At 48.4% G+C, this 21,404-nt stretch overlaps 1 protein-coding gene, 2 non-coding genes and 1 pseudogene across 3 annotated transcripts; 2 read left to right on the plus strand and 2 right to left on the minus strand.

Annotated features, from left to right (window-relative positions):
- Positions 1-690: 690 nt before the first annotated feature.
- On the plus strand, positions 691-786 carry LOC122929890. The gene has a single exon (XR_006388097.1). It is a non-coding gene; the product is annotated as a small nucleolar RNA U13 (small nucleolar RNA).
- A 2,071-nt stretch (positions 787-2,857) lies between these two features.
- LOC122929900 lies at positions 2,858-2,941 on the minus strand (annotated as a pseudogene).
- A 3,874-nt stretch (positions 2,942-6,815) lies between these two features.
- Positions 6,816-6,910, minus strand: LOC122929886. Its single transcript, XR_006388093.1, has one exon. It is a non-coding gene; the product is annotated as a small nucleolar RNA U13 (small nucleolar RNA).
- Positions 6,911-7,193: 283 nt separating this feature from the next.
- MAK16 (MAK16 homolog) lies at positions 7,194-19,027 on the plus strand. The gene is made up of 10 exons (XM_044282768.1): positions 7,194-7,303; positions 8,452-8,501; positions 10,611-10,720; positions 10,798-10,862; positions 11,290-11,441; positions 12,521-12,575; positions 14,381-14,455; positions 14,542-14,652; positions 18,107-18,172; positions 18,765-19,027. Exons 1-10 carry the CDS (start codon positions 7,289-7,291, stop codon positions 18,966-18,968), a joined length of 903 nt encoding a protein of 300 aa, XP_044138703.1. The 5' UTR covers positions 7,194-7,288; the 3' UTR covers positions 18,969-19,027.
- The last annotated feature ends 2,377 nt before the right edge of the window (positions 19,028-21,404 follow it).

Consider the following 21,404-nt stretch of genomic DNA (forward strand, 5'->3'; position numbering starts at 1 on the left):
CTCAGATCTCCGTACAGCGCTGACAGCTCAGCGGTATACGGAGAGTGAAATGTACGAATGGGGCAGGAGTGCACATTGCTGTCCTGTCCGTGTTACTCGGACAATTACTAACTCTTGGCATAGCGCATGGGAACCCTCTACTCATCTACTATGCCAGGATTAGCGGAGCACACAGCCAGTGCTCATATTTAGAGGATCCGTAAAACGGGCACGGTCGTGTGAATGCCCCCTAAGATGGTGGAGAGACCCACTAACAACAGGAATGGAGATTGTTAGTTTTGAATTACCTTTGTCCTCTATTAAGCTTGGCTGTTGTTAAAAAAAAGTTAGTGCACCTTCTCCTCGTCTATAGAGGGGACTAAAAACTTCCTGAAACGGCTCCAGCATTCTGGTGTAAACTACTGAGAGAAGCATCTATCCCGACACCACATGTATCATCCAGATGGTGGAGCGGGCAGATGACTACAGTGAGAGGCGTATGGAGGTAGAGTAGGGCCCTGTAGGAGTATATGGGCCTCCTACTACTGCTCTGGGCAACACAGAGATTGTGTGAAGATGCTATACGGCCACATGTATGGGCCCTAACTCCATCCTAACCAGGACAACCCCTGTGATGTGATATTATGTGGTCTCCTTAATGTTCATGAGGGTTGTCCACCTCTGGGGTCATATTGATCTCTGACAGCTGTGATCCTTCTGGTTCAGACATGTGATGAATGGGAGAGCACACGGCTGTGTGACATGTGCGGTCCTCCTGTTACGACATAGCACATTATCCTTCTGATGCTGAACTGTTATGGTTACAATATAATGTCAGCAGTGTGATGGGGTTGTGTTGGTTTATGGTGTCTGTGTCTTTTCTGTGCAATGCAGTAAAGGTCTATTAAACAGGCCACGCTATGTAAATGATAGCCTGAAGTCCAGGAGGCAGTGGCAAGCTTGCCTGCCCCCTTTACTGCTCCAAAGCGTTTGATTGATAGGATTTCCTTCATTACTGGACGCATGAATGTAGTCTTGCATGTGCGCCGTGCCTGTTCCACTCCGCTATGAGCTCAATCCTCAGGCACATGAGAGACTGGTCATGCGTGAGACTCCATTCAAGCAACCTCCCTAAAGCGTACTTTTTCCTCCCTAAAGCTCACCATTTCCTGTGCACTTAAAACTCAGTTCTCCGTACAGCGCTGACAGCTCAGCGGTATACGGAGAGTGAAATGTACGAATGGGGCAGGAGTGCACATTGCTGCCCCTGTCCGTGCTCCTCGGACAATTACTAACTCTTGGCATAGCGCATGGGTATCCTCTACCCATCTACTAGGCCAGGATTAGCGGAGCGGCTCCTGTTTCTGCCTGTTCCGCTAAGCTAAGAGAACTGCATGTCGGCGCGTAGCTTAGCGGAGCAGGCAGAAGCAGGAGCCGCTCCGCTCAGCTACTCCTGGCATAGCACATGGGCACAGGGTGGGGCACGGGCAGGAGCAGCAATATGTGCTCCTGCCCATACTCCCTGCGCTGCTGCGGCACTCTTTAAAAACTAACCATCTCCATTTGTGTTTTTAGTGGGTGGGTCCCTCCACCATCTTAGGGCGCATTCACACTACCCTGACCGCATTACTGACCACAAGTCACAGATCCGCTAAATACCAGCACTACGCATCACGGTGCGGACTCATTGATTGCAATGGGTCCGTGATCCGCAAGATTCGGCAAAAGATAGGGCGTTTTATCTCTTGTGGCTCAGAGGCGTGGACCCGGAAGCACACAGAAGCATCTTGTGTTCAGCACCATGATGCGGGGTGTACACGGCCAGTGCCCGTGTTTAGCGAATCCACGGTTTGCGGTCCGTAACACGGGCACGCCCATCCCACAGTCATGTGACTGCACCCTTACAGGCAGCGGAGAAATATAAGAGAGAACTCCTGACCACCATGCCCCAGTGTGTAGTCAGTCCTATGGATGTCTGAGCTTTCATTTGCCAGACGCTGCCATCTAGTGGTGACAAGCAGTCATGGTGCAACTATCAGAATTTTTTTTTGTAATATGATGTTTGCATTTTTTTTTTTTTTTCGTTTTTTCCCCACAGCCTCATGATCCGTCCGTCACAGATTTAGTTGCAAATGTGTTTTATTCCCTATAAATCACACCAGGATCCTCTCTCCTGTAGAGTGTAAGCTCTTAGGACACCAGGATCCTCTCTCCTGTAGAGTGTAAGCTCTTAGGGCAGTAGGATCTACTCTTCTGTAGACTGTAAGTTCCTAGGACACCAGGATCCTCTCTCCTGTAGAGTGTAAGTTCTTAAGGCACTATGATCCTCTCTCCTGTAGAGTGTAAGCTCTTGGGGCAATAGGATCCTCTCTCCTATAGAGTGTAAGCTCTTAGGACACTAGAATTCTATGTCCTGTAGAGTGTAAGCTCTTAGGACAGTAGGATCCTCTCTTCTGTAGAGTTTAAGCATTTTAGGCAGTAGGATCCTCTCCCCTTTTTAGAAATCATAGGAACAGCACAGTCCATCTGGAGACCTTGTATGTTCTTATGGTCAGCAAGGATCCCAATAAACTTGACGGGTTTGGATTTTTGGGGGATTTTCTTTTCCATAGGGACACATTGAGGTTGCAATAATTCAGTAATTTTGTAAGCCCTGTGTCACCTCCTAAAGGAGAACATTAATTACCAGACTGGAGCAAGCACCTGGTGAATCTGAAGATACTTACCGCCCTCTGCTGGTCAGAACAATACATTTCTTACAGCAGATAAAGATTTATTAAAATGCAATTGTAGATGCACATGAAACTACAACCACCAATAAATAAAAAGAACAAGCATTCATGTCCATGGACACTGTATCACCAGTATAATGATTCAGCATCAGAAGGATAATGTGCTATGTCATAACAAGAGGACTGCACATGTCACACAGGCATTGATTACATGTCTGAACCAGAAAGATCACATGTGTCAGCGCTTGATATGACCCCGGAGGTGGACAACCCTCATGAACATTAAGGAGACCACATAATATCACATCACAGGGATTGTCCTGGTTAGATTGGAGTTAGGGCCCATGCATGTGGCCATATGGCATCGTCATACAATCTCTGTGTTGCCTAGAGCAGTAGTAGGAGGCCCATATACTCCTACAGGGCCCTACTCTACCTCCATATGCCTCTCACTGTAGTCATCTGAGAAACCAAAAACTGCAGCAAGCTCCACCATCTGTGATGGTGAAGGTTCATGTACCTCCATGCGCTTGGCTCTATAGACTGCATGGTCTAAGAGTCAGTGGACATCATAGACACATGACACCATGGGCCAGTAGAAAAATAAGAAATGCCAAGGGGGTGTTGAGGTTACTGCAATGTGACTTCCACGATTTCCCTTTAGAAAACACAGTTTGCATCCTTGTGATGGTTGCAAGTAACCATGGATGTTGTATCCTGGTATGGCTCTGCTCAAATCTAGTTCTTAGATGTGTCAGAGATATCAGGCTGGTTTTGAAACATCAACCAGTGAGAGGAGCCAGGTGATGGACATACTACTCTGTACACTTAAGAACTACAGGTTCTTATGTGCCACATGATCATAAGATGAAGGCCACCAGGGACAGAATGGCCTTAGACCCTACATGGAATTTCCCCAGTGGGTCAATGCCCATAGGGCCACCTGAGCTCTCCTCACTGCTGCTGGCCGGGTACATACTACTGGGGGAACTATAGGGATCATTTTTAGAGGAAGTCCAGGCAGCATGCTGAAGATAGGTCTGGCTTGGTGTTGTGGACCACATCTCACCTCTTAAGGCCCCTGCTACATATCCTCATTAGAGACAACTGGAGGAGGAGGAGGAGGAGGACAGAACGTGGCAGCTGTTGATGGCCACCACAGAGGGACAGCATCTGGGGAGGTATTCTGTAGTGTGGTATTACTGGCCCTGCCATCTCGTATTGGCCCCATCTACTTGTGCTGCCCCACCTTCTGTCAGTTTGTACCCACCTACGATTGGGGCCACTTTAAGTTCCCAGTCCTCCCCTGAAGGCCACACATGCCACGTGGTCTCCTATACATCACAATTCTGGACAATAATGGTCACAGCTGTCTGGGCTCTGTATCACCTGGAAGGTTAGGACAACTCTCAATAACATTGAGATGATTGCTCTTCAGACCTCACATGATCAGAACTATGGTAAAGTTAGGTCCTTGTAGACGGCTGTTATCTAGATATGCGATGAGCTCTACTTCCCTTTTGGGGCCCGTTTTACAGATAGGTGCAGGTCTCAGAGGTGGGGCCCGTACCTATATGACTTAGGCTACTTTCACACTAGCGGCAGGACGCATCCGACAGGCTGTTCACCCTGCTGGATCCGTCCTGCCGCTATATTGCCGTGCCGCTGGACTGCCGCTCCGTCCCCATTGTCTATAATGGGGATGGGGCGGAGCTCCGGCGCAGCACGGTGAGAGGCCGCCGGACTAAAAGTACTGCATGTCCGACTTTTTAGTCCGGCGGCCTCTCACCGCTCACTGCCGTGCTGCGCCGGAGCTCTGCCCCATCCCCATTATAGTCAATGGGAACGGAGCGGCAGTCCGGCGAAATAGCGGCAGGGCGGATCTGTCCTGCCGCTAGTGTGAAAGTATCCTTACTGTAAAATGTATGTCCTCCGCGGAGGTCTTTGCGAAGTTTCTGCAAATATCGCAAGACTTACTTCGTCTCGCCTCCATCACGAGTCAGTTCGTTCACATAAATTACTGTATCAATACTAAGCCTCATTAACGAAGCCGAGTTCAGGTTCGTATTTGGATTATTATGCGAATAAATGAACTGAAACGTGATAGAGGTGAGACGAGGTCGGCCTCGCCATATTTGCAGAAACTTCGCAAAGACCTCCACAGACGACATACATTTTACAGTAAGAAGAAGCTCATGTTGTTGTTTTTTTAAAGAATCGGGTTCGGATTAGAGCTGCAGTTATCGATTAATTTAGTAATCAAGTACTCTACCAATTAATCCAACAATTAAGGCTACTTTCACACTAGCGTTCTGCTGTCCGTTCGTGAGCTCCGTTTGAAGGGGCTCACGAGCGGACCCGAACGCTTCCGTCCAGCCCTGATGCAGTCTGAATGGAGCGGATCCGCTCAGACTGCATCAGTCTGGCGGCGTTCAGCCTCCGCTCCGCTCGCCTCCGCACGGACAGGCGGACAGCTGAACGCTGCTTGCAGCGTTCGGGTGTCCGCCTGGCCGTGCGGAGGAGTGCGGATCCGTTCAGACTTACAATGTAAGTCAGTGGGAACGGATCCGCTTGAAGATGTCACCATATGGCTCAATCTTCAAGCGGATCCGTCCCCCATTGACTTTACATTGAAGGTCTGGACGGATCCGCTCAGGCTGCTTTCACACTTAGAATTTTTTTCTAAGTTATTAATGCAGACGGATCCGTACTGAACGGAGCCTCCGTCTGCATTATTATGATCGGATCCGTTCAGAACGGATCCGATCGAACGCTAGTGTGAAAGTAGCCTAATCGAGTACTCTAATAAGAAAAAACAAATTAAAAAAAACTTTTCTATAAAAACTCATCAGCCCTCCTCCATACCATCAGTCCCCCCCATCATCGGCTCCAATGCCATGAGTCCTCATCACCACCAGCCCCCCTCCATTTCATGAGTTCTCCCCCAGTGCCACCGTTCCCCCATTGCCATCGCCACCCCCCCCCCCCGTGCCACCAGTTCCCCCATTGCCATCAGCCCCCCATGACATCAGTTGCTCCCCCCAGTACCATCAGTTCCTCTATTGCCTCCCTCCCATTGCCATCAGCCCCCCCCCATGACATCAGTTGCTCCCCCCAGTACCATCAGTTCCCCTATTGCCTCCCCCCCAGTGCCACCAGTTCCCCCATTGCCATCAGCCCCCCATGACATCAGTTGCTCCCCCCAGTACCATCAGTCCCCCTATTGCCTCCCCCCCAGTGCCACCAGTTCCCCCATTGCCATCAGCCCCCCCATGACATCAGTTGCTCCCCCCAGTACCATCAGTCCCCCTATTGCCTCCCCCCCCCCAGTGTCACCAGTTCCACCATTGCCATCAGCCCCCCATGACATCAGTTGCTCCCTCCAGTACCATCAGTCCCCCTATTGCCTCCCCCCCAGTGCCACCAGTTCCCCCCAATGCCATCAGTTCCCCTATTGCCCTAACCCCAGTTCCCCAATTGCCCCCCCTATGACATCAGTTCCCCCTCCAATGCCATCAGTTTCTCCCCCAGTGCCACCGGTTCCCCCATGACATCAGTGCTCCGCCGACGCTCCACCGTATCCTGACGTCACACAGCGCCATGTCATACATGCACTACGTCCTGGCGATGTGTGTACGTTAGGGTATAGTGCAGCGAGGTGGGGGCCGGCAGGTGACCACGGAGCGGTGGGCTTCACTTACGCTCTGTGGTCACATGGTACAAACAAATCCTTTTTTTTTTTTGTCGAGTTACTCGATTAATTGGAGTAATCGTTTCAGCCCTAGTTCGGATACAGCAATCCTACCGCCATGAGCCTGTGCACTATGCTGCATCGAGCCCTAGAGAGGAGGAATAAACGAGGAACTCTCCCCGACATACCTCACTAGGCGGTTTTATTAAATAAAATAACATAACCAAACACAATTTAGACTTTTCTGAAGTGAAGAAATATTTCACACCCCATTATGTAGTCACGTGACCCTAGACCACTGATAAAAGGGCAGAAATTAATAAAAGTCACGTGACAAGCTACAAGCTCTTTACAAGTCACGTGACACCGCCCAAGTGGTAACAAGTCTTGCGCTCTGTACTCCAGCGGTTCAGAATCAGAAGGGTCATGTGCTACGTCGTAACGAGAGGTCGCACACCTCACACAGCCGTGTGACCGCCCATTCATCACACTTCTGAACCAGAAGGATCGGCGAGCTGACGGCGGCCACACGGCCCGGGGGCGCACACTCCCCATCAGTGTTAGGGCGACTTTCTGTCGGTCGCATCACGTCACACGGCGCCGTCACGTGACTCGTCCTACGGTGAAGTTTGGTCACGTCCGTCCACTGTACACCGTATAATAAACGATACAAAGTGAGAAATTAGCTATGCTAATATATGCGCGCACACGGACCAATCGCAAGCCGCCGCCGCCATGTTGGGTGAGGACAGGCCCCCGCCTCGTCACGGGATGTTACTCGGAATCTCGCGAGATCCGGTCTTTGCATATGGCGGCTCTCTGAGCGCTGCACGCGTGGACGGTGTGAGATTTCCGTGAGGAGAGGATTTAACGTGAAGCCGCCGGGATGCAGCACGACGATGTAAGGAGGGGCTCACGTCCATTAGGGTGTAGTGTATATAATTACCTGTTACTAACCCCCCTCCGTGCCGCAGTGTGAGGAGGGTGCCGGTCATTCTACAGTGGTAGTGGCTTCCCCTAGACTTGTATGAAGTGTGGAACCTGACTGGTTGCTATGGGCAACTAAGCCAGTTCTACTTTACACCGATTTGATAAATGGTTCCAAAAATCTGTACTCCAATGGTGTTTCTCTGGATTTCCAGGGGGGGGTCTGAGTCTTGCTGTTCTGTCAGAAAACCTTACCTCGTCAGATTCCCTTACCCCACGTGACTTCCAGGGGGGTCTGCGCCTCCGCGCAAGCGCAGTACCAGGGCAAGGCAGCTCTGCGCAAGCGCAGTACCAGGGCATGGGTAAGGTAACATTACAGTGATCGGTGACTCATGGACACCGCGCATGTGGTCTCAGGGGTACAGAGATCTGACGGCAATGAATCTGAAGCGCGCTGTGTTGTGAGGGTAAGGAGATTTTACAGTCCGCGCGTGCGCAGTGTGAGGGTAAGGAGATTTAACAAGACAAAAGACCGTCGGATCTCCTTACCCCTGAGAGCGCATGCGCGTGTCCGTCTGCGCGTCAATGAGTCAACGCTCCCTGTAATTTTACCTTACCCATGCCCTGGTACTGCACTTGTGCAGAGGTGCCGTGCCGTGGTACTGCGCTTGTGCAGAGGCGCACCCCCCCTCCCCCGGAAGTCACATGGGGTAAGTAATCTGACGAGGTAAGGTTTTCTGACAGAGGCTGTGGCGCTCTGGTGGGTGCCGTATGTCAAGTCATTGTGCTTGGCACCACAGCTCAGCCCCTCTCACTTGAATGGGACTGATGTATGTGACCGAGGACCGTGACGTCACTGGCCTAGGAGGAGGCCGCAGCGCTCACCGGACCCCGCGGTGCCGGGAGTCAGACCCCCTCCCATCTGATTGATTATCTGTCCTGAGGATAGGAAATCATCCCGGAAAACCCTGCAAATTCCTCTCGTCTTTTTTCGCTGCTGATTTGTGTCTTGGTTTTGCGGCGTGTCTGTACTGTCGCCTGTCTTGTGCTCTGTCCCCTCACTGTCCCCAGGCACACGTCATGGTGAAGCCAATGTCACATCTCCGTTTTTTTTCTTCGCAGGTTATCTGGGATATTGTGGGAAATAAACAGTTCTGCTCCTTCAAGATAAAGTAAGTAGCCGTAGCCCATAGCGCACTAGCCTCGCCAACATTTAAGCCTCGTTCACATTTCCGTTTTCCACGGACAGCACACGTGTCCATTCATTTGTGTCTATTTGCACATCAGTATTTTTTTTTACTGACCGCAAGTCAGTGAAAAACTCATGGAGACGTACATTGCTTTGCTCAGTCATGCAGACCAAGCGCTGGTTAGTTTCTCGCTGACCACTGATAGGAGATGCTCTGGAAATGGATTTTCAGCTGAGCAGTTTCTGTGGAATACTGATAACGCACGGAGGGGGGGAAAAAACGGACACACGGACCAAATATGCATCCTTCATGGATGAAACAAGGACGGATTTTTTTTCTCGGACATCAAATGGACATGTGAATGAGTTCCTTCCCTTTATGCCTCATTCACACGTCGGTGTTCGGTCGGTGATTTGGAGCCCAAACCAGGTGCGGCTCTAAACACAGAACAGGTGCAGATCTTTTCCTTATACCTTAGTCTAGGTCTACACGGCGACATTTTTCACACCAATGTCGCGCGACCCTACTTTCACACTTGCGGCAGAGTGATCCGGCAAGCGGTTCTGTATGCCAACTGATGGCATTTGTAAGACTGATCAGGATCCTGATCAGTCAGAAAAATGCATTGAAATGTTGAGTCTGTCTTTCCAGTGTTATCTGGCAAAACGGATCTGGCATTTATTTTTTTCACCCTTTTTTTTTTTTGTCTGCGCATGCGCAAACTGGAAGGACGGTTCTGGCACTTAATACATTGCTATGCATTCAGGCAAGTCTTCAGTTTTTTTCGCCGGAGATAAAACCGTAGCATGCTGCAGTATTATCTGTTGCCTGATCAGTCAAAAAGACTGAACTGATGCATCCTGAACGGATTACTCTCCATTCAGAATGCATGGGGATATACCTGATCAGTTATTTTCCGGTATAGAGCCCCGACGACGGAACTCTATGCCGGAAAAGAATAACGCTAGTGTGAAAGTACCTTAAGGGCTCTATCACACTTGGGTTCTTGTCTTCCGGCATAGAGTTCCGTCGTCGGGGCTCTATGCCGGAAGAATCCTGATCAGTTTTATCCTAATGCATTCTGAATGGAGAGAAATCCGTTCAGGATGCATCAGGATGTCTTCAGTTCCGGACCGGAACGGTTTTCGGCCGGAGAAAATACCGCAGCATGCTGCGCTTTTTGCTCCGGCCAAAAATCCTGAAGACTTGCCGCAACGAAAGGCATTGCCCTATTGAAAGGCATTAATCCGGATCCGGCCTTAAGCTAAACGTCGTTTCGGCGCATTGCAGGATCCAACGTTTAGCTTTTTCTGAATGGTTTCCAAGTGTGAAAGAGCCCTAAGGATAGATCAGCAGTATCTGATCGGTGGGGTCTGATCTCATCTGCAGCAAGCACAGCGCCGTGCATTGTACAGTGGGCGTACTTGGTATTGCAGCTCAGTCCTGCTCTCTGGACAAGGGCCATGGTGACCAATTCATGTGATCTTAGAGTCCGAGGCGGGGGATGCTGGGGGTCTTAGCCCTGCCGATCTGATATTTACTCTGACAGCGCTCGTTGTCTCCAGTGGGGCTCTCGGTCTGGATTCGCTATCAGTACGCCGTTGGAGTCGTTAATATTGAAAGGGATTTTACAAGTCATGGCCATCAGTATTTGACCGCCGGGGGTCTGACGCCCTGCACCCCCGCTGGTCAGTTCTGCAGTAGCTCCAGTGCCGGAGGTCGGCGCCTGCTACTCTGAAACAGCTGATTGGCTGGGGGGCAGGTTGTTGGACCCCGACCAGTCAGACATTAGTGGCCTATCCTGAAGATTGGAAAACCCTGGACAACCTCTTTAGGTTTGGCTTTGCCATATCATTTCTGAGGGTGATAAGTGGCTCTCGGACACCTCTGGCGCTGCTCATCACTGGGGGATCTACATCCCAGCCGCCCCACTGAGTTTGGACGTGAAATTCTATGTTTTGGACCAAGGACAATGTGAGGGATCAGTAGGCCGTGTTCTCTGATAAAGGGGTGGTGGGGGGGGGGGTAAAAACGGGGCAGTAGCTTTTAGGGTTCTGTCATGTGACCAGCGCTGACGTTTTATTTGTGTAGGACAAAGACGCAGAACTTCTGTCGGAATGAATACAACATTACCGGTCAGTGTAACCGCTCCTCCTGCCCGCTCGCCAACAGTCAGTACGCCACCATCAAAGAAGAGAAAGGTAAGCGATAGATACCGGTGCCAATGGCCTCCTACCCCGAGGAAGGAGATGAGTGACATCATGTCTCCTGTCCCCAGGTATCTGTTACTTGTACATGAAGACTATAGAGAGGGCGGCATTTCCATCACGTCTGTGGGAGAGGGTAAGTCCCGCCAAGTCTGCTGATTATATGCGTGTTCCCATCATACATGTCACAGCTTATGTCCACCCCTGAGGACGAAGGGGCTCGATGCCCTTTTGCCTTTCCCCCATTCAATTCACCACTGGGTGTCCGGACTACAGCCAAGCATTTGAAGACCCCTGGCAGCAGCTGACCATGTAATACAGAATCTGAATCCCCCTTTATGATGTCCACGTCACTGACTTGTCCTCTGTTATACCTGCCATTACTGTTCCCATCTCAGACAATGGCGGCATATCGCTAGGATTGTCTGATTGGTGCGGGTCCCACCTCTGGGACCCAGCCAGCAAAGTGAAGGGCACCTGTTGTCTAATGCTCCAGGACATATTGAGAAATCTTCCCTCTGTCTCGGAGATATTTAGGGGTGTCTCTGATCTGTTCCTGGTAGGTCCGTCTGAGCAAGAACTACGATCAAGCTCTGGAGCAGATAGATGAAAACCTGATCTATTGGCCCCGATTTCTCCGACACAAGTGCAAGCAGAGGTTCACCAAGATCACACAGTACTTGATCCGAATCCGCAAACTCACTCTCAAGAGACAGTAAGTGACATTTCTGGTGTTCGCTGCCACATCACTTTTCTGCCTTAGGCTCCATTCACACTGCGTTTTTCATGGCCATTTTCAACCAATTTATTGGCCATAAAAAAACTAGCATTAAAAATAAATACATTTCATTGGCTTTATACATAATGTCCTTCATAGTGGCCCCCGGGAGTAATAATATCCCCCAGAGTGGCCCCCAGCATTAAAGGGGTTGTCTGTAGAAAAAGCCCTTGAAATGCTCCGATGCTCAACTCATATTGACTGGGTGAAGAAGTGGTTATGTCAGGGTTTCAACTCTGAATCCGGACAACCCCTTTAATAATACTCGCCTCATCCACTTGCACGAGTGGGACAGTCGTTCTTCACTTGATGCCGAAGGATCTGCGCTCCCAGCAGTCATGTCCTTCTGCATCAAGTCAGGAGTGACTCTCTCTCCATTTATTTCAGTGGGGTCCGTCTGGACATGAGGGCGGCCAAATATAGGACATCCTATTTTTGTTCAGCCACTATACACTATGGCCATTTGAATAGCCCCATAAACGGCAATGGTTCTTAAAGTGGCCATGTGATGGACTGTCGTGTGAATGTAGCCTTACATCAGACCATAGTGCAAATGTACAGTACCAGAGGAGTCTCGTGTAAAGGTCCTACTAGTATAGACCCCATGCATCCCATCAGTATGTAATAGTGTCGACCTGCACAATTTAAAGGGGTTGCAGCCAATCGGTGGCCTCTCTGGGTGCACTAGGGAGGCCAGTGATAGGCTGCAGCGGTCACATGTTGTCAATGTAATGTCACCGCTGCAGCCGGATAAACATAACCTGACCTAGAAAACCAGAGCAGCTGCGTGACATCTGGCAGGTAAGTAATGCTCACTTCTTTATTTCAAGCAGATCCTGGGGGTTGTCCCGTTTCCTCCTGAAACTGGACAACCCTTTCCATAAGTTTGGGGGGCTCTGTACCCTGATGGTTCCAGAAGGAATAGTTGTAGGAGTCACCATGTGGTTGGCTGCTGTTTTAGGCCATTTTATCATGTCCCCGGTTGTAACCTGGATGTGTCTTGTCTTCGCTCCCAGGCGTAAAATTGTCCCACTGAGCAGGAAGGTGGAAAGAAGAGAGAAGAGGAGAGAGGTTAGTACTCTGCTACATAACACGGCCCTTGTGTGGGTTCACTGCTATGTGTATATGCTTTGTTTAATGGGTTTCCCATCATGAAATAATATATTAATTGAACTGGGTTTGCGGGAATTATGTTTCACCCTGTGATCCCTGGGGGAACGGAGTGTAAATTAGCTCTTGTGCAGGAGACCGAAAGCTGGCTCCAGTGCCATCTATAGTGACCTGGGCTGGGTTTTCTGGGATTTTGGTACTAATCGGTGGTGTTCTGACACCTGGGACCCCCAACGATCAGCTGTTTGAGAAGGCACCGGCGCCACAACCTTCTCCGTCCTTGCCAAGCATAGCTGCTCTACAACGTACGGTGAGCAGAGAGAAGGCCGCGGCGCTCACAGGAGCGCAGATGCCTTCTCAAACAGCTGATTGGCAGGGATCCCAGGTTTCGGACCCCCACAATCAGATACTGATGACCTATCCTGAGGTTAGATCATCAGTATCAAAGTCCCTGTAAGCCAAAGCCAGAAACTTTCCCTTAAGAAAGAGACACCCATCAGCAGATGACTGTTTTGGGGTTTTGCCCCTTGTCGGTTCAGAGCGGGGTACTTGTTTGGCTGGGTGAGAGAGTCCTTTGACATGCCAAACCAGTACCCTGCTCTGCCCTTGCAAGGGGTAGAAACCCTGAAACAGCCGTCTGCGGATGGATATCTCTTATGAAAAATATTCTGGTTTAGGCTTACTTCCCACGTCTTTGAGGTTCATTTATCATCGCCCCTGCACCAGCTATGAGCTGGCGTAGATTTCATTCTAGGAGCACAGGGGCGTGGACCTCATCGTAATTTAAGCACGTCCTCACGTGGCGCAGGGGATGTCAAGTTTTGAAAACGCCTCTCTTGATAAATGACCCCCATTGTTTAAGGTCTGTTTAAAAGGCCAGACATTGACTTAGAGGGGGTAGCCATGCAATAGGTGGCACTAGAGAGCCAGCTTTTGTCCTCCCGGATAAGAACGTATTTGCACACACTGCCATTTTTATGCTGTAAAGAAAAAAATATAGTGAATAATTACGATATGTAGTTGCATAGTATGTCATCATCTGTTAAAGGGGTTATCCAGGACTATTAAATGTCCCCATACGCCCGGGCCACTCACACTGAATATACTTACCTGGCTCTCCAGTCTTGGTTCCCTGCACTGCCGCTGCTGCTTCTACCCGTGTGTGGATGAAAACATCTGGTGTCATTGCAGTGACTGGCAGGCAGGGGGGAGCCCCCCTAGCGTCACCCACAATGCTAGGGAGGCTCATCCCAGCTTGCCATTGGCTGCTCTCCCCCCCTCTGACACCAGATGTTTTTATCCGCGCACGGGGAGAAGCAGATGCGGCGGAGTGGGGACCAGAAGCGGAGAGCCAGGTAAGTATATTCAGTGTGAGGGGCCCGTGCATATGGGGCATTTAATAGTCTTGGATGGCCCCTTTAAGTGGAGTCCTGGCAGCCATGTCAATCCTCTGTTCACTGCAGAGCAGGCAATAGCAATAGTTTTCTGCTGGTCAGCATGGAGCAAGGCGTCTGCAGTACATGGCAGTAGAAATGGGAAGAATCCTTCTGCCGAGGAAGTAAAAAGGGACTATGTTGCCAGCTGCCTGATGGGGAAGGAGATTGTGCTGCCGGGGGCGCGCTAGATAGAATCAGATTAGTGGTAGTATGGTGACTCGTGGGAGGAAAATATGAAAAATGTAACTTGGCAAAATACTACAAAACCTCTGTTAACTTTTCTGGACTTTTGGTATGAAAATAATTCGTGGCAAATCCCTTCCATTCTAGGAAAAAGCCCTGGTGGCCGCTCAGCTGGACAACGCGATAGAGAAAGAACTGCTGGAGCGTCTGAAACAGGGAGCGGTAAGATGAATGATGGGAAGAGGAGCAGCATAGTCCATTATGGATGGTGGCCAGAGATGTCATCTCTCTGCTATGTTTCTTCACAGTATGGAGATATCTACAACTTCCCTATCCAAGCCTTTGACAAAGCTTTGGAGCAGCAGGAAGCAGCAAGCGAATCGGAGTCTGAAGAAGAGGAGGAGGAGGAAGATGATGAAGTGCGTATGATCCCAATGGCTGTTTGTAGTCCTCTATGTTGAACAGAAATCAATTTTCACATCCTCAGCGTGCCACATGTCCAGTGCAAAGCATTAAATCCGTAGCAAATCCACCTTTAACCCCTTCCCGACCAGCGCTGGTGGGATCTTTAAAGATAGCTGCCTGTTTCACACAGCAGAGACCCAGGACTAATGTATGTGATCGCTGTATATATAAATCCTCAGACGCTGTGGTCAGTTGTCAGGCTTTTCTCCCGGGGCCCAAACAGCTTCCCTGCATGACGATCATGGGAGCTGTTCATTCCTTGTAGTAGCCTCGGTCCCTCTTAAGGATCCAAGGCCACTACACCAGTAGTTCCTGTGGGGCCCTGCTGGTGGCAGGGCTCCATAGGATCATAGCACAACTTCTATAGGCTGCAATGGTAATTCATCGCCTGTTAAAGTCCCCTAAAGGGACTTAAAATATGTATAAAAAAAATATATTTTAGAAAATATAAAAATATATAAACATTCAAATTACACCCCCCACAAAAATAAATAAAGACAATTTGCATCCCTGAACGCCTATACTATTAAAATGTAAATATATGCTTTCCATACCAAAAACAAAATGGGCAATTTGACCTTTGACCCTTTTTTACGCTTCACCTTCCCCCCCCCAAAATAAAATAAATAATATAAAAACATAATAATAAAAACTACAAATCATCCCGCAAAAAATAAGCCCTCACTGCTCCGTAGACCTAACTATAAAAAGATTATGGGGATCAAAGTTTTTATTTTATTATTATTTTTATTCTTAAAACACAAAAAACTATACAAATGAGGTACTGCCATAATTGTAGTAACCCAGAGCACGAAGGTCAGTTTTACCGCATATGGAACGCCGTAAAAACTAACCCCATAAAACTGTGGCAGAATAGCTTTTTTTTCTCAATTTCACCCCATTCGGATTTTTTTCCCCAGTTTCCCACTACATTATATTCATCAATAAATGATGCCGTTAGAAAGTACAACTTGTCCCGCAAAAAGCCCCCATAGAGCTATGTGAACGGAAAAATAAAAACGATGCGGCTCCCTCTGCCTTCCGATCAGAGCCCCCTCAGTGAAATTGCGGTGGTCTGATTGGTAGCCTGGACGCTGCTGAAGCTATTCAGGCCCGCCAAGGCTTTCTCCATACTGAGCTATGCACGAGGCACAGCTCAGCATGGAGAGTGTAAAATCCTATTCACCCTAATAGAGATCTATTAGGGTTAATAGGAGAGGGGATCAAAAGATCCCATGTACGAGGCCCCTAAGCGGTCTAATAGTTATATAACGAAAAGTGAAAAAGTAAAAAAAAAAATATTATATATAAAGCGGTGCAATTATTTAAAAACGGATCACGGACTTGATCCTGCTAGATATGTATAAGGAAAGGCTAAGGCAGCACACAGATATCCGTAAAAAAAAAGGGTATTTTATTCACCCATGTGTAGACGGCAACGTTTCAGCTCTCTCCATGGAGCCTTTGTCATGGCTATATATAATTTTAATCACTCCCTTTCCCAATTTTACAAAAAATAAACATATTGAGTATCGCTGCGTCCAAAAATGTCTGAACTATTAAAAAAAAAAATTTTTTAATTCCTGTGCGGTGAACCCCGTAACAGGAAAAAAAAAAAAAAAACACACAATTTGCCATTTTTTGTCATCTTTTCCCACCAAAAAATTGAATAAGACCTCTTTCACACGGGCGAGATTTCCGCGAGGTGAACGCATTGCACCCACACTGAATCCGGACCCATTAATTTCTATGGGGCTGTGCACATGAGCGGTGATTTTCACGCACGGTTGCTACGAGACGATCGGGATGGGGACCCGATCTTTATTATTTTCTCTTATAACATGGTTATAAGGGAAAATAATAGCATTCTGAATACAGAATGCATAGTACAATAGGGCTGGAGGGGTTAAAATAAAAATGAACTCGCCTCAATCCACTTGTTCGCGCAGCCGGCATCTCTTCTGTCTTCTTTGAGGAATAGGACCTTTGATGACGTCACTGCGCTCATCACATGGTCCGTCACATGAGCCATCACCGTGGTTAAAAGATCATGTGACGGACCATGTGATCACCGCAGTGAAGTCATCAAAGGTCCTATTCCTGTGCACAGCAAAGATGAAGACAGAAGAGAAGCTGGGCTGCCCGAACAAGTGGATTAAGGCGAGTTAAATTATTTTTTATTTATTTTTAACCCCTCCAGCGCTATTGTACTGTGCATTCTGTATTCAGAATGCTATTATTTTCCCTTATAACCATGTTATAAGGGGAAATAATACAATCTACACAGCATCTAACCCAAACCTGAACTTCTGTGAAGAAGAAGTTCGGGTCTGGGTACCACATTCAGTTTTTTAGCACGCGTGTGCAAAACACATTGCACCCAACGATAAAAACTGAACAACGGAACGCAATCGCAGTCAAAACTGACTGATTGGGCACCTATTTGCGCGGGTTTGCCGCAACACATCCGGACCTTATCCGGACACGCTTGTGTGAAAGAGGCCTCACTGATCAAAACGCATCATACTACAAAAATGGTAACCATAAAAACTACAGTTCGTTACGTTAAAAACAAGCCCTCATACTCTGTAGACCAAAATACAAAAAAGTTATGGTTCTCAGAATATGGCGATACAAAGATTTTTTTTTTTTTTTAAGTAGTAAAAAAAATGCATAGTGAACGCTGTGATGTCAAAACCCCAAAAACCTTGACCGAATTCTGTTTTGTTTTTATTTGCTACACATAATTTTTTTTCCTGTTTTCCAATACAAGACATGGTAAATTAAATGGTGGCATTAAAAAATGCATCTTGTACCGCGAAAAATAAGCTATGTGAACGGAAAAATAAAAATGTTATGGCTATTGGAACATGGGGAGGCAAAATCAAAAATGTAAATAGTCCCGGTCTTTAAAGGGTTAATATAGACCTAAAGAAAACAGATAATGGTTGTGAAAGTGGGGTGTGGCCTTTAAAGGGGTTGTCCCACTATAAGAACAGGGAATATCTGATCAGTGGGGGTCCAATTCTGGGACCTCCAAGGTGCCAGAGCGAGCGGTGCTCTTACATGTGCACGTCTGTGAGACTGCTGGACATAGCAGAGTGCCGAGCTCACCAGCTTCTCTTTGGCAGTTCCATAGAGTTGAATGGTTCGGCAGCCCCCCCCCCATGTGTGAACTTTACTCCCGCCCCTCTCTGTTGATCGGGGAAGATTCCAGTGGTCAGTCCCCCACCAGATACTTGTGCCCTATGCTCTGGGCAGGGGATACGTTCTTATGGTCGAAAAACCCCTTCAAGAGTGGGGGGGGAACCAAGAATGACTGTCCAGCCAAGAGGCGGGACCGCCGATTTAGCATATACTGCTGGTCATGTGATTCTGCACCACTAACCTCTGTCTCGTTGTTTCCAGGAGAGCGGCAAGAGAGAGTTTGTGGAAGATGAAGACGTTGACGAAAGTGACTTGAGTGATTTTGAGGTATGGTTCAGAGCATGAATACTACTTAGTCAGTTTTCATTGTTAACCTGTTCAGGACCACACACCATTAAAGTGGTTTTCTGGGAGCGGTAGTGTTCTCAGGATAAGTCATCAATATCGGATCGGTGGGGGTCTGACTCCCGACACCCTGATGACCAGCTGTTTAAAGGGCCAAGCGCTCGTCCACCTCCTTACATCTCCGTACATTGTATGGCGGCTGTGCTTGGTATTGCAGCCCAGGCCCACTCACTTGAGTGTGACTGAGTGGTCCATAGGTCATGTGACAGATGTATGTGACGTCACTGGCCTAGGAAGAGACCGCAGCCTCTTCAAACAGCTGATCGGCAGTCTGATCCCCACTGATCGAATGTTGACGACCTATCCTGAGGACAGGTCACCAGTAATTGTACCCCTCTAATGTACAGTGCATGGTCCGTACATGTATGTAGCAGGAGCAGGTTGGTTTCCCAGAGACCACGCGTAGACTGAATATTGCATGTGAGCCACATCCTGGAGGAGAGCAGTATGCTGCACGTATGAAAAATGTTTTTTGCAACTGATTTCTTACGTTGCCCACCATGTTTCTATGCAGGATATGGATAAATTGGGCAGCGATGAGGAGAAAGAAGCTAGTGAAGAGGAGTCTTCAGAGGAAGAAGGAGAAAAAGCAGAGCCCTCAAGAGTAAAATCCAAGGGCAAGACACCTCTGAAAGGACCAGTCAGAAGAAAGAGAGCGTATGTGGAGATAGAGTATGAGCAAGAGACTGAGCCACAGAACAAGGCCAAAGCCACCTGATGGAGGATTTCAGGGAATTACTGAACTGCTTTTTCTAAATAAAACCATTTCCCGGATGACAGCGCTGTCCTTACCTGGTCCTTCTTCCACATTAATGATGGCAGCTCATTTCAAGACTATTTTACTCCAGAGTGACTGATGGATGAAGGAGGGGAAAACGGGGTTACAAAAAGACCACCCATATGCCTTATTGCAATGGTGACTAACGGGCCTTAGGCTGGGCTGCGGTCCAGTCTAAGCGTTCACAGAAGTGCCGTTCTGGCCCTTTTAACCCCTTAGATGCCGCGGCCAATAGTGCCCGCAGCATCTAAGCAGTATACAGAGGGTGCAGACTCCTTCTGTCTCCCATCATCGTCCCACAAATGACATTGAGGAATGCAGATCTGTCTGAAGCCTACTGAAGGCCCCAGCGCTTGCCTGCAGTGTATCTCAGCAGACCGAGCCTCTCTAGTGCAGCCTGCTGGTGACTGTCAGCATAGCACCGACAGTATAATTCTCTTGTACTGGATGAGCAGGACAAGAGAATTATACAAGGGGTCAAAAGATTGCCTAATAAAGAGGTTGGCCGGTTTCCTATATTGATGACCTATCCTCAGGATCGTTCAACAATATCAGATCGCTGGGGGTCCGACACCCGGCACACCCTCTCATCAGCGCTGCGTTCTCTTCACTGTTTACCTGCTTAACATCGCAGCGGCAACTAGGTGTTATTACACTTCCTCCATCTCATTCACAACAATGGGAAGGAGCGGCTACAATCCCTCTGCTCCTTCCAGTTTGATCAAGTGTGAGGGAGGAGCCGCAGTTATACCTGCTCGCCGCTGTGATGTTGACAGCAGCTAGGCGAAGAGAATGCAGCGCTTGCACGAGAGCCGCCTTATTTTTAGCTTATCTGATATTGATGACCTATCCTGAGGATAGGTCATCAGCCTAGGAAAGCGGACAACCCTTTTAAAGTTGAACTGTTAAATGGTTGAAAAAAAAATTCAATTAAAATTTAAAGTTTAAAAACTATACTTTTCCATTAAAATAAAACTTTAAAAATTGCAAAAATAAAATATTTGGTATTGCTGCATCTATAACGACCTATACCACACAAATATCATGTAATTTATCCTGTAAGGTGAACGCCATAAAAAAGACAAAATGGCAGAATTGCTGCTTTTTGCTTATTCGCCACCAGAAAAACAATTTTTTTAAAAAGCGATCAAAAGTGTTCTATATACCAAAATGATATCAATGGAAAGTTGTCTCACAAAAATCAAGCCCTCACACAGCTTGGTAGAAAGAAAAATAAAAAAGTTATGGGTCTTGGAATGCGGCGAAGCAAAAACATTATTATTTTAAAGTTTAAAAAAAATAAAATAAAGCTGCTATATGTATTTGGTATCAACATAATAGTACTGACCCAGAGAATAAAGTTACCTTTAACCCCTTAAGGACACAGGGCGTACATGTACGCCCTGTGTATTTTCGATCACCGGCGGGCGGTGATCAGAATCCCGTGCCTGCTCAAATCATTTAGCAGGCACTTGGGGCAAATGCGTCGGGGGGGGGGGGGTCCGGTGACCCCCCCCCCCCCCCCCATGTATGCGATCGCAGAAAACCGCAGGTCAATTCAGACTTGCGGTTTTCTGCGTTTCCGGGTTATTCGGGTCTCTGAAGACCCGATAACCCGGAACAGGATGGTGATGGTGGTGTGATTTCACCCCACCAATCGCCATCCAGCGATCCTGAGTGGTGATGGTGATATTCAAAAGAGGCAGGCGCTCCGGAGCCGAATGAGAGAGGAGCTGCCTGCACGTGTGTCCACCATTGCTGCCAGCACCCCGATCTGTGCCCCCAGCACCCCATCAGGTACATAGGGAAAGTTTGGGTTAGGCAGGGAAAAAAAAGGGAAAGGTAGTTTCTGAACTTTTATTGCATCACCCTAAGTTAGGGTGTCTGGGGTCCACAGCACAGCTGTGTGACCCTAGACCCCCCCCCCCCCCCCCCCCATGGGTGCTGCCACTTGCCCACCCCCTGCCCCCCTCCCAGCTTTTTTGGGGTGCTGTTTGGTGTACGCTGACTGTGGCCGGCACTCTTAGCGTCCGGCCACTGTTAGCGCATCGCATACCCCACCGCTGATCAACTTCGGACGGTTGATCAGCGGTTTTGAATTTTTTTTGCCACATTTTTTGCCTTTTTTTAGATATTTTTTATTTATTTTTTTCTGTTAAGTTTTAGGGTGAGTTCGTGAACACCCGTGCCCCCACACACACGCACACCAAATAAAGATTTCCGCAAACGCACATATACACACACTCCCCTATGGCCCGCCGGACGTTCTCGGCCGAGGAGGCATATGCCCAGCTTGCCTCCGACTCCGAGAGTCCCAGTGAGGATGACCCCACATTCCTGTTGTCATCCGCATCCTCCTCATCATCTAGCGATGAT

This window comes from Bufo gargarizans, chromosome 2 (genome assembly GCF_014858855.1).
Source record: "Bufo gargarizans isolate SCDJY-AF-19 chromosome 2, ASM1485885v1, whole genome shotgun sequence".
Classification (NCBI taxonomy): Eukaryota; Metazoa; Chordata; class Amphibia; order Anura; family Bufonidae; genus Bufo; species Bufo gargarizans.

Excerpts from the sequence above, each read along its gene's own strand:
- MAK16 (XM_044282768.1), top strand. Across the intron at positions 10,721-10,797 it reads CACCATCAAAGAAGAGAAAG|GTATCTGTTACTTGTACATG; the intron begins GTAAGCGATAGA and ends TCCTGTCCCCAG. Across the intron at positions 14,456-14,541 it reads AGCGTCTGAAACAGGGAGCG|TATGGAGATATCTACAACTT; the intron begins GTAAGATGAATG and ends GTTTCTTCACAG.